At 46.4% G+C, this 12,239-nt stretch overlaps 3 protein-coding genes across 3 annotated transcripts; 2 read left to right on the top strand and 1 right to left on the bottom strand.

Annotated features, from left to right (window-relative positions):
• Nucleotides 1–502: 502 nt before the first annotated feature.
• LOC101757508 lies at nt 503–3,456 on the bottom strand. Its single transcript, XM_004977452.3, has one exon. The coding sequence runs from the start codon at nt 3,403–3,405 to the stop codon at nt 721–723; it is 2,685 nt and encodes an 894-aa protein (XP_004977509.1). The 5' UTR covers nt 3,406–3,456; the 3' UTR covers nt 503–720.
• Nucleotides 3,457–4,960: 1,504 nt separating this feature from the next.
• Nucleotides 4,961–9,092, top strand: LOC101756029 (L-galactono-1,4-lactone dehydrogenase 2, mitochondrial). The gene is made up of 6 exons (XM_004977449.4): nt 4,961–5,660; nt 6,045–6,295; nt 6,393–6,575; nt 7,348–7,750; nt 8,231–8,368; nt 8,584–9,092. Exons 1-6 carry the CDS (start codon nt 5,055–5,057, stop codon nt 8,743–8,745), a joined length of 1,743 nt encoding a protein of 580 aa, XP_004977506.1. The 5' UTR covers nt 4,961–5,054; the 3' UTR covers nt 8,746–9,092.
• Nucleotides 9,093–9,215: 123 nt separating this feature from the next.
• Nucleotides 9,216–12,146, top strand: LOC101756433 (DNA-directed RNA polymerase V subunit 5A-like). Its single transcript, XM_014805564.2, has 4 exons — nt 9,216–9,584; nt 10,406–10,584; nt 10,949–11,086; nt 11,852–12,146. Exons 1-4 carry the CDS (start codon nt 9,254–9,256, stop codon nt 12,014–12,016), a joined length of 813 nt encoding a protein of 270 aa, XP_014661050.1. The 5' UTR covers nt 9,216–9,253; the 3' UTR covers nt 12,017–12,146.
• The last annotated feature ends 93 nt before the right edge of the window (nt 12,147–12,239 follow it).

Raw genomic sequence — 12,239 nt, 5'->3', positions numbered from 1 at the left:
TAACTTGGAACCATATTTTCAACTTGACAATTTGCATTTTCCAGTAAATCACGATAAACATACAGTTTCATGGTGTAGCTTATGCAGCATTTTACTTTTAATTGGATCTCTCCCATTTCCATCATGCGGGGAAATATCAGTCTTACATGTTAACAAAAAAGGAGGTAATAGAAAGAGGGGGAGGTATAAACAAGTTCAAGATAGAACAAGTTCCTACAACCTAACCAACCAGAATTTGCCGTAGCCGAAATAAGGTGACAGAACAAGAGCACAATTAATCTCTGGACAACAACCTGTTTTCTGTCAAATTGTGAAATTGAGGATGCATGAAGTAGTCAGTTCTAGGCATTGTAGTTTCCTTGAAGTTAAGTGTGAACAGTGGTAGTTTTATGAGATGGACTCTTAAGGGTTTTTTCTATGCATAGAGCATTCACCTTTTTCTTGAATATAAAAAGATGGTGAGTAAAATATGAGAATACGCAGAAGGTTATATTGACAATAAGAAATAAACAAATGTGAGTCAATGGGACTCATTTTTCTCTGAAATAACACAATTGGTTGGTCGAATTACAATGATGGTTTACAAAGAAAAAATATTGACAGAGAGATTAGGCTAGATTCAGATGTCTTCCTAATGTTCTAAAGAAAAAAATATTTACAAAAAGAATTAATACCATCACATCTATGACTTGGACCCGTCGATGCTCATGGTTCCAGGTTCTACAAATCATATAGGGTGACTACTTGTTCCGCCATCTTACTCATGACTCTTTCCAGCCATTTGGCAACACCTATGGACACAACGACAAGAACAGCAATGTATGCAGAAACCCCGATCACCAGTGCCAAGATGTAAGCAGAGGTCCTCACTCTCCTGCAGCTCCCGGCAACATATGCACCCATCAGGCCAAATAAATTCAGTATCATGGCAGTGTGCAAAGCCAAGACGGCCGATTTTGCTCTGCATACTCGCTTGATCAGAAGCAAGACCATAATCACTAGAGACGCCATGAAGGAAGTCGCGTTGCAGTAGAAGAAAGCCTTGTAACGACGTGGATAGCTGGTACGAAGAACCGGGTCACCAGCTATGTGGCTAGTTTGACCATCATCCCAGAGGCCACCAGGCGGGCTCATGGCGGCTTGGTAAGTGACAGCCGCTGCAAGTGCAGCGAGCAGCAACAAGTATTTGGGCAACTTTTCATCCCAGAGATCCGGCACCTCTCCAACGGGGGCCGTATGTGGCAATATGTCATTGGATGCTTCCTCCATTATGCCAAGCAAGGATAGAAGTTTCTGTACGAGACGTTGAACTGACTCTGATACAACTAGAACAACTTGAAGCGCAATGCAGACTAGAACTGCAAAGACCAGGGTGAAGATATATATGGATGTTGATACCTTCCTGGAGCTCCCGGCTGCGAACGCACCCATGAGCCCAATCAGGTCAAGGATCACACATACCCTGAGCGCGTGGGACTGTATTCCTCTTGCCGAAAGCTTTCTGTTCACCAACAGCATGATGATGGCCAGAGATGCAACGAAGGCAGTTGCGTTGCAGTAAAAGAAAGCCAGGTAGCGGTGTGGGTAGTTGTCGTTGAGCACTGGATTGCCGACAACATGGCCTGTCTTGTTCTCTTGCCAGAAGCCGCCCGGGGGACTCATGCCTGCCTGGTAGGTAAGGCTTGCTGCAAGAATGGCAAGGAGCAGCAGAAGCTTGCGACTCTTCTCTAATTTCCATTTCAGGTTCTCATCTCCCTCCTCGGCTGGTAGCTCAAACAACTTCTTGAGCCATTCGGGCATGGACTGCTCCAGCTTCTCCTTCACCATTTCTCTCCACGTAGCATGATTTGGGAAGACTTCTAACATGAACACCAGAACATGGATGCCAACATAGAGGAACACTGGAATGACAATCACTGAGATGTACACAGATTTGGATACTTGCCTGCAACTCCCGGCAGCATACGCCCCAATCAGCCCAAGAAGGTTCATGATCATGGCAATCTGCAATGCACAATACTTGATTCCTTGGGTGCTGAATACGTTGCTTAGGAGTAGGATAAGAATAATCAGCGACGCAACAAAGGCCGTGGCATTGCAGTAGAAGAAAGCCAGATATCTCCGGGGATATGTGATGTGAAGGATTGGATCACCGGCGAGGTAGTGATGCAGGCCATCAGTAGCATTTGCTTCCCAGAAACCACCCGACGGGTTCAGTCCTGCTTGGTATGTGACGCTCGCCGCAAGAATCCCGAGGAGAAGCAGGTACATGCGAGATTTCTGGAGAAGCTGATTGGCATCGACAATTTCTTGTGGATCAGATAGTGCACGAACCTGGTGATCTTGCGATTCAGTTTGGTCCAGTTTCAGATATTTATGCAATGTTTCTTGGACATCGTGGACCCAATTCTCCACAGGCTTGCACAAGAACACCAGAACCTGAAGGCCGATGTAGAGGAGAATAGCGATCACCAATGCAATGACGTAGATGGAAGTCTTGACGCTTCGGCTGCTTCCAACAGAGAAGGCGCCCGTGAGGCCAATCAGAGCCGCACCCGTGCACACCCAGAGCGCGCACGACTGGAAGCCGTGGCGCGTCACGGTCCTGCTCATGAGCAGCATGATGACAACCAGAGATGCCACGAACGCCGTGGTGTTGAAGTAGAAGAAGCCCATGAAGCGGTTCGGATGGTGACCGCGGAGCATGGGGTCCCCGGCCAGGCGGCCATTGCTCTGGCTGTCCGACAAGAACCCGCCTGGCGTGCTCAGCCCAGCTTGGTACGTCACTGTCGCAACGAGGGTTGCGAAGATGAGCAGGTACTTGCGCGAGTGCTTCACAGTGTCCGGCGCTTCTGCCGTCGTGTTGTTGGTGGCGTCGTGCCTTGTCAAGGCCCACAGTGCGAAGATGAGGACATGGGCGCAGACGTAGGTGGAGACCAGAGCGACAAGAGCGATGACATACGCGGACATGGCCAGCTCCCTGCAGCTGCCGGCGGCATACGCCCCCATGAGGCCAAGCTGGTCGAGTATCATGGCAGCCTGGAGCCCCCGGAGCCACCAGCGGTGGCGGCTCAACTTGTGCACGAGGAGGAGGTTGACGGTGACGATGGAGGCGACGAAGGCGATTGCATTGAAGTAGAAGAAGACCTCGTAGCGGCGTGGGTAGGTGACCTGGAGCACGGGGTCGCCGGCGAGGCTGTCGCCGTCGTTGTCGTCCCAGAACCCGCCCGGCGGGCTCAGCCCCGCCGAGTAGGTGACGCTTGCCGCAAGCGTTGCCTGCAGCAGCACGTACTTGCGCAACTCCCAGAGGAAGTTGGCCTCGACGGCTGCAGCGCCGACTCCAGCCGGAGCGATGGCCGACGCCGGAGCTCGCCGGTCGGGGTGTCCCTCAACCTCAACAGACATTGTCTCTCCCCGTCTGGAGCGTGGGGATTGTGGAATGCTTTCTTGGGAAGCTCTTAGGCTCGGAGCCCTTTAAGTAGCAAGCGCAGTGATGCAAGGATGAGCCATGCCGTGTGGAAAATTGGTGAACGCGTCCGGATCGCGTCGCGTGCGAAGCGGAGCAAGAGTCTCGGGCGGCCCTACTGATTTCGTCCCGGCCTGGTGGACCCGTGGCGCTTGTCACTTGACCTTGACCTCGCTCGTTGACTCCATTGTTTGCAAGTTCCTGCGCATCCCATTGCAAGTGCTGTGTTGTTTCTTGTACTTGTTCAGTCCCTGTCTCCATCTAATGCGTGTTCTTTTCATCATCAGATCGATCATATACTAGTGCCATGTGCAAGCATTTTCCTTTCCTATATTCAGAAATAATTTCCACTTCCGGCGTTCTCATCAGTAGACCACAGTGCTAGTAACTCAGTCACACCACTTAACGAGACTGAAAGAAAAGGATTGCTTTGTTTACTGCTGACGTTGGGCGGACAACTTGCTTGCCGGAGTGTTTTCTTGGAAACCTCCAAGTATACTTAGGTAACAAACACAAAATCTAGGTGGTTTTGTGGCGAGAGCGAGACACCGTGTGGAGAATTCTTGATAAAAACAAGTGCAGAGAAATTGCATCTGGCGTTTGTCGCTGGCCTTGCTGACTTGATGGTTAACCCTAAGTGCTGGATTAGTCAGGCCCACATGTCATCGACTACGTCAGATGAGCTAATTCCATGTTGTTTCAAGCTGTCCTCTTTCCTGTTTGGACCAATTGCAATTAAGCGTGAATCTACAGATTGTGGCAAAACACCTGCTTGACTTTTCTGAAGAAATAGTGCTCGTCCATTTGCCAAAGCCAGGAATCTCTTTCTAGTTTCTCCAAATTCTCTGCAGCTCCTGTTGGGCTCCTACTTATTAACCTAATACTTGGCATTTGCAGTCGTACTAATCAGTCAATGGAGCCCAAATCAGACTGAAAGAAACGCCTGCTTCCAATAAAAAATAAAGACAAGAACGGAAAAAAAAAATGACTGCTATCATAATGGATGCGCCGCATGCTGGTGCTCGAGGGGCAGCGCTTCTTCGACGTGCCGGCCTCGGGCAAGGCGATCCTGGCCCGCCGGCGCCGAGGGTGGGGGAGACGGCGGAGCAGGCTGCGCGGTGTGCCGCCAGGCCTTCAAGGAAGGCGACAGGCTCAGGATGATGCCGTGCTCCCACTCTTTCCACCAGACCTGCATCTTCCGGAGGCTCAGCATCAACGGCACCTGCCCCTGCTGTCGCTTCGCGATGCCTGCCGACGACGACGACTAGCGCCACGCCGCCGGAGCCGGACCGGATGAAAATTATGCCTTATTAGCCCATCGATTTGGATTGGGCCGCCTCAACATCAGTTCGTGTGTAGAATGGGCCATATTAGGCCTAGTTCAATCTGGTTTTTTAGCTGGCCCGCTGGGTCATTGGGTTGTATGGGCCATGAGCCCATCAACCACAACTAATCACTCCGCCAACGATTGCAAACCGCATTCCTAAACAGCTGCAAAACCCATCGCGATCTGGTGCGGTGGCCGCTCCCCTGCGCCCCTGCCGGCGCCGCCCGTCCACCCCAACGCCACCCCAACGGGACGAGCACGATGCGGCACCTCCTCCTCTCCCGCCTCCTCCTCCGCCGCGGCAGTAGCCCCTCCTCCCACCACCACCTCCCGCTCCTCCGCGCCCTCTCCTCCGCTCCCTCCCCCGTCTCATCCGACGCCGACCTCCGCAAGTACGCCGGCTACGCGCTCCTTCTCCTCGGCTGCGGCGCCGCCACCTACTACTCCTTCCCCTTCCCCGCCGACGCGCTCCACAAGAAGGCCGTCCCCTTCAAGTACGCACCGCTCCCCGAGGACCTCCACGCCGTCTCCAACTGGAGCGCCACCCACGAGGTCCACACCCGCGTCCTCCTCCAGCCGGACTCCCTCCCGGCCCTCGAGGACGCGCTCGCCACCGCCCACAAGGAGCGCCGCAAGCTCAGGCCGCTTGGCTCCGGGCTGTCCCCCAATGGGATCGGTCTCTCCCGGGCCGGAATGGTCAGTCTCGGGCTCATGGACAAGGTGCTCGACGTCGACGTGAAGAAGAAGACCGTCACGGTGCAGGCGGGGATTCGTGTTGCGGAGCTAGTTGACGCGCTCCGGGAACATGGCCTCACGCTGCAGAATTTCGCGTCCATTAGGGAGCAGCAGGTCGGAGGCTTCATTCAGGTCTGTTGCTAAAAAAGATCAACCTTGTTGTTTCCAAGTTCTAAAGATATATTTGTCTTTTGTCTGATTGATTAAGAATACCAATAAAGACTAGATAAGTTAGCACAAATTTGTTCCAGGTTGGCTTAACCACTCCAATGAAATGTTCGAAATCGTCTAGAACCACTAGGGTGTTAACATAGTAGATAAAATGGCATCACTTAGCATGCTGAGAAGATTGAAATGAGTGTTCCAGAAGCGGAAAGTCATTTTACCAGTAGTTCCGTAGGATTGCTTCACGTCTTTTTTCCTATATTGAGAAAGCTCTTCTTCTCATCCTAATGCCTGAGAGCTCCTGTTGTAGTCGCTCCTAGTATTCCTTTGAAATTGTATAATTGTACGCAGGTTGGTGCCCATGGCACTGGTGCCAGATTGCCTCCTGTTGATGAGCAAGTCATTAGCATGAAACTGGTTACCCCTGCCAAAGGCACCATAGAGTTATCGAGGGAGAAGGATCCTGAGTTATTTTATCTTGCTCGCTGTGGACTCGGTGGCCTAGGTGTCGTCGCAGAAGTTACTCTTCAATGTGTAGAAAGGCACCAGCTTGTGGAACATACATTTGTTTCCAATGCAGATGAAGTCAAGAAAAACCACAAGTAATGTTTCGTTGTGTCAAGTTTTATGTAGCTATGCAATTGGTTTGCCTGTGCAGTTGTAAAATCCTCAGATTTCTTCCTTTCTTGCCTTTTGCAGGAAGTGGCTCTCTGAGAACAAACATATTAAGTACTTGTGGATTCCATATACTGACACAGTTGTTGTTGTCCGATGTAATCCTCCCTCAAAGTGGAAAACCCCAAAGTTGACTTCAAAATATGGAAAGGATGAAGCTTTACAGCATGTTCGTAACCTCTATCGGGAGTCACTGAAAAAATATAGGTACGCACACTTGTTCTGGTTTGATAACCCAAATTTTTATGCTACCATGTTGTTCTATATGCAAATGCATCTTTACTTGCTATTCTCTTACCAAAGAACCAGATAAATATTCTCTTGCTTAGAAACTGTTGTGTCAATTTAGATTTTAGTTTGTCCTACACAATTTCAGTGTGAGTCTGTCCAGTTCTTCCTTAGGTTTTCTTCCCTTTATTCAACATCATGCAGAAATAAGTGATTCCAGTTGGATGAACTGTATTTGTCTCATGAATGATACAGGTGCAGTAGTACCTAGGCATTATCAGTTGAAAAGATAGTAGTTTGTGGGTGCACCTGCTAGTTTTGTTTTTCTCTTAGGAGTTTGCTTTGCTTAATTTACTCTCAGAGGAATATTTCATTACTATGTAAGACTTGATGGATATACTATGATACTATGAGTTTCTATAATTGAAATTAGTAGGGGATGTTTCCCTTGCCTTCACTAAAAACATGGTGATGCAAGAAGTGTAAGGTGGTGCTTTTCTGGCTGCTATTTACATAATTAATTTACAAATATAGAACCTTTGAGCATTCAGTTCCTTTACTTTTAAAGCCATATGCACGGAAAATCAAGTTATTGTTTTACGCAGTCAACTGGCATACACAAATGATGTTGGAGTCATTTGATCTACTCAAATGATGTAACTTGTAAATTATGTAGTTTTCAGTGGAATTTTCTAGCTGTATTCAGCAATAGTATTTTTTTTTCTTACTCCACCTTATAGATGCTTTTCAGAACTGAAACAGAAAGTAATGACCCGGAAATAGATACGCTTTCATTTACTGAACTGAGAGATAAGCTGCTTGCCCTTGATCCGCTGGATAAAGATCATGTGGTGAAAGTCAATAAAGCAGAAGCTGAGTATTGGAAAAAGTCTGAAGGGTATCGCATGGGCTGGAGTGATGAAATACTGGGCTTTGATTGTGGTGGGCAGCAATGGGTTTCTGAAAACTGCTTCCCCACAGGAACCCTAGCAAAGCCAAGTACGAAGGATCTGGATTATATAGAGAAGTTGCTGCAGTTGATTGAAAAGGAAGATATACCCGCACCTGCACCAATTGAGCAGCGTTGGACTGCCCACAGCAAGAGTCCAATGAGCCCAGCATCAAGCTCTGAAGAAGATGATGTGTTTTCATGGGTACTTAATCTGTTCTTGTTCCATAGATTTTTTTTAACTTTTGCATGTCTAATCTGTGCTGCTTACCTACCTAAAAGCTCTTTTGCATATCATACTAATTTGTTTACCATTGATTTCGGTGCTGAATACTTGGTTTGAAAAATATTTTACAATTCGGTTGTGCTCTCTTGCTCTCATTTCTGCAAAATATAGTAGTAGAACTTGCTCTCTTCTTCCTACTTTGACAAATATATGGGAAAATCCTTTATTCAGTGGACAATATTACCAAATTGTTCCATTGTGATTGTTATCTTTCCCATGTTTCTGAGACAATCACATTCGTACCGAAACAGATGCACGTTACAACTCTGAACTGCTTTGGAAAGTTCTGCAACTCCAGCATCTTCTAATAAATCATTAGCCATGCGCAGCCTGTAAAACCTGGTTCTCTTTTGCACCTATGTAGAAACTTCAGTGACCAACTTACTGGGATCTATGCAGGTCGGTATTATAATGTACTTGCCAACATCAGATGCTCGCCAAAGGAAGGAAATTACAGAGGAGTTCTTCAATTACAGGAGCCTAGCGCAAACTCTCTGGGATGATTATTCTGCATATGAACACTGGGCAAAAATTGAGGTACCAACTTCTACTGCTGGTTTTAAGATCTATGGAGACATTATTCCAGTTCTTTAGCAGACTTTGTTTGAATGTATGATTGAAAATAACATCAGGCTGGTTAATTTCAAGGGAATGACCTCATCACTTGCATTGCACCGTACCCATACCTTGCTGAGCTATTTATTTGCAACAATTTCATGCCTGGTGATTATTCTGTCACCATTTCTGTCTAGGTTCCAAAGGACAAAGACGAACTAGCTGAACTCCAGGCCAGGCTGAGGAAGCGTTTCCCTGTCGATGCATATAACAAGGCACGCATGGAGCTGGACCCCAACAAGGTTCTATCAAATGCAAAGATAGAGAAGCTGTTTCCGGCGCTGGAGCCAGTGAAGTAAATGTGCTGAAGTGCGAACACATAACTTGCCGTTCTGTTGTTGACACCTTGATCAAGAGAAAAAGGACCAAAACTACCATTCCTGCGCTGTTTGTGGTTTTCAGACATGCAGATTTATGAGGTTTTGTTGGGTTTTGGAGTTTAAAGTGCTCCATCCCGTTGTTAGGCTCTAAAGTAAATGCAAGATACGTTTGTTGCAGGAGGTCCTTCACAGTTTGTAACTCTATTCCTGTCATGATGCTTTGATCTGTCAAATGAAATCGTGATTAAGGATCTGGCAGTCGAAATGAAGTGAGAGGAGACAAATACTGATGATTCAATCAATGGCAGGAACAAGTTAAAACTTTACAGCACATTTTCTTCAACCCTATTATTACATTTTGCAACTGTGACGAAGTTAGCACTAATCCTGTTCTAAATCTTGGTATCGTTATTCTCGCCCCCATCGTTTGGACTTTGAAGGGTGGCAGATCCAGCACGCTGCCGGTTCATCCATTTCAACACGAGAAATGGACTCCGCGGAGAGCACGGCCGCCATCGCCGCGCTCGCGGCCAACGGCGCTGCCGCCCCCGACCCCGCCCCGGCCGACGACGACGCCGACGCCGTCCCCGAGGTACCCGCCTGCATCTCGTCGATGATCGACCGCGGGGGCAGCGTCGAGAGCCACCGCCTCTTCCTGGCGCGCCGCACCGCGCTGGAGATGCTCCGCGACCGCGGGTACAGCGTCCCGGAGGCCGAGCTGGCGCGCACCCTCCCGGAGTTCCGCGCCTGGTGGGCCGAAAAGCCCGAGCTCGAACGCCTCGCCTTCTCCACTACCCTCGCCGCCGACCCGTCCAGCACTGGAATCCAGTTGTGTTGTGCTGAGATATACATTGTGGGCAAGAGGCGCTGCAAAATTAAAGAGTTTGGGTGAAAGAAGGGTATCATTTCTTCCATACCCATTCTCACCGATTCATCCATCCTTGCTGTTTTGTTGATGTTGGGTGTGATTGTCTGTATGGTCTTCGAATACTTTTATTCTTGTGGTTGTGATTGTCAGGGTTGGCACCACCCTGCAATTAGAGTAGTAAACTTTTAATTTATTGTGTATTTATCGTGACATCACCAGTAGGCTTTCAGATGTTCTTCCATCAGGGTTCGATTCCTGCTCTACTAGCTCGCGGTTTGAACTGCATTCTTGTCCTGACCATCAGGCCAAGCTTTATACTCATGATTAGGAAACCTACCCTGATTACTCATTTGTACTGGAATCCAGTTGTGCTGAGATACGCATTGTGCTCATTTGTACTGGAATCCAGTTGTGCTGAGATACGCATTGTGGACAAGAGGCACTGCAAAACTGAATAGTTAGAAAGAAAGAAAGAGGGCTATTGTTTCTTTCATACCCTTTCCCACCAATTCAGGTGTGAATGTGTCATTGTCTGTATGATCTAGGAATATTATTGTTCTTGTGATTATGATTGAGGGTTGGCCTCTTCTTGCAAGTAGAATGGTAAACTGTTTAATTTATTGTGTATTCATCTAGAGAAGTTCAATGACGGCATACATAGGTATAGTACGACTGTATGAGTGCTTTTATCTCTTACCGTTTCATGCATAAGGTGGTTCTATCGTTCTTGTTACGGATGAGTAAATAATAGATCTTAACCATGTGTTATGCAGGTGAAAGTTGTGTTCTGTCCACCTGAACCTGTCAAAATTGCAGTTATCCGGGAGATATATAGCAGAGTCCAAGAAGAGAACTTGTCTAGATTGATTCTCATATTGCAGAGCAAAATAATGTCTAAATCCAGAGAATCTATCAAGGAGATCTTCCCATTTAAAGTTGACACATTCCAGGTTAGGTTTTATCTAATCTATTGGATGCTCTTGACATTTTGTTCAGTTTCTGGAAGTGAACAACAACAGGGAACTATCAGTCTTTTTGTTGTAACTACAGTACCCATCCCCTAAAAATAACAGCAAGTAGCTTCTGTTGACTTTATATGCATTAGTAATGGTACTGGCTACAACATGGAATCTTAATTTCACTTTATGTTCTAATGCAAGTTATGATCTTGATATCAAGTGTCCATTCGCAGCATTATAACTCTCATCACGTAAAGTTTATATTTTTCTGTTTTATCTTATATTAATATTATTTTTCCCGAAGAGATATCTTAGATCAATATTATCGTTCAAATCAATGTGCTCTTCAATGTAGATCACAGAATTGCTGGTGAACATCACTAAGCATGTCCTGAAGCCCATCACTAAGCATGTCCTGAAGCCCAAGCATGAAGCGTTGACTGCAGAGGAGAAAGCCAAGCTCCTGAAGGAGTACAATGTGGTGGATTCACATGTATGTTCCTCTATAATTTGTTGAAGTTACTCTATAATTTCTTACTGCTTTGTTGTACTGGCATTGTAAGTTATGGTGCTATGTTAGTTTTGTAGCCTTCTTTGTTACATCTTGTGGAGGCAACGATGCAGCCTTTTGCTTTTCATGATACTTGCTGTATGCAACACCATAATTTCAGCACTTGATATTGTTTGCCACATGGTCATGGCTATAATGGAGAGTCAAACTCTCGGTGTGCTTTCTGGATGTGATGATTGAGATTGTTGATAAATTATGAATTTACCGTACTTAGTGCCTTGGTCACATGGAAATATTGATATTCCACCATTTATATTGTGCTCATGATGTTGTATTGCAATGTAACATGATGGCATTGAAACTGGTGATCCTCCCTATTTCCATAGTGGCAGTGCTGCTATCATATATTAAGAAAACTTGTTTGGTTGCAATGTCAAATTTATTTCAACTTTTATTTGTGTGGGTTCTTAATTTCTTATTATATATCGTATGCTCCGTACATAATGGTATGTAAATCATAAATTAAAAATGTGTTCAACAATATGTCTATAGTTGTTGACTTGTCGTGGGTACTGCATTTCATTTCTTTTGGCTAGTGGATTCTTAGCATGCCTGAATTGCAAATTTTCATTTGTTATAAGCTTGGGTTTTATCCTTGGATGTTTCATTTGTTAGAGCTAGGTCAACTTCTTGCAAAGTAAATCCATGCCTCTTTACTGAAATTGTTTCCTGTATTGAATATTTCAGCTACCTCGCATGCTGGAAACTGATGCTGTTGCTCGCTACCACGGCCTTGGCAAGGGAACCGTTGTTAAAGTTATAAATGACAGTGAGCTCACCGGGAACCATGTGATACAGGTGTATTTTCTGAGGCCCTGGTGCCTTTCGATGGATGGTCTCATAAGCAGTTAGTAAAAATAACTTCTTGGCAGATGATCCCTCCCTTCTAGTTCTAGGCCTGTGTAGGATGAGTTTGCTGTAAGGTATTGGCAGAAAATCATCTTGTGGCTAAGTTATTACTCCACTATATTGTCCCATGTGAGTACTCGTTTAAAGTCTAAACTTAAAAACAGTAAGAAACTATTTTGGTAAGTAGGAAACTAATTTCGTCGTAAGCTATCTGACTATCTGAGAG

The sequence above is a fragment of the Setaria italica genome, chromosome VII (genome assembly GCF_000263155.2).
Source record: "Setaria italica strain Yugu1 chromosome VII, Setaria_italica_v2.0, whole genome shotgun sequence".
Lineage (NCBI taxonomy): Eukaryota > Viridiplantae > Streptophyta > Magnoliopsida > Poales > Poaceae > Setaria > Setaria italica.
The sequence above is the reverse complement of the archived record's forward strand: the minus strand, read 5'-3'. Positions and strand labels throughout refer to the sequence as shown.

Coding starts and splice junctions, on each gene's coding strand:
- LOC101757508 (XM_004977452.3), bottom strand. CDS start 3,405: ATGTCTGTTGAGGTTGAGGGACACCCCGACCGGCGAGCTCCGGCGTCG.
- LOC101756029 (XM_004977449.4), top strand. CDS start 5,055: ATGCGGCACCTCCTCCTCTCCCGCCTCCTCCTCCGCCGCGGCAGTAGC. Junction 7,751..8,230: donor AAGATGATGTGTTTTCATGG/GTACTTAATCTG, acceptor GGATCTATGCAG/GTCGGTATTATAATGTACTT. Junction 8,369..8,583: donor AACACTGGGCAAAAATTGAG/GTACCAACTTCT, acceptor ATTTCTGTCTAG/GTTCCAAAGGACAAAGACGA.
- LOC101756433 (XM_014805564.2), top strand. CDS start 9,254: ATGGACTCCGCGGAGAGCACGGCCGCCATCGCCGCGCTCGCGGCCAAC. Junction 9,585..10,405: donor CGCCGCCGACCCGTCCAGCA/CTGGAATCCAGT, acceptor CATGTGTTATGC/AGGTGAAAGTTGTGTTCTGT. Junction 11,087..11,851: donor ACAATGTGGTGGATTCACAT/GTATGTTCCTCT, acceptor TGAATATTTCAG/CTACCTCGCATGCTGGAAAC.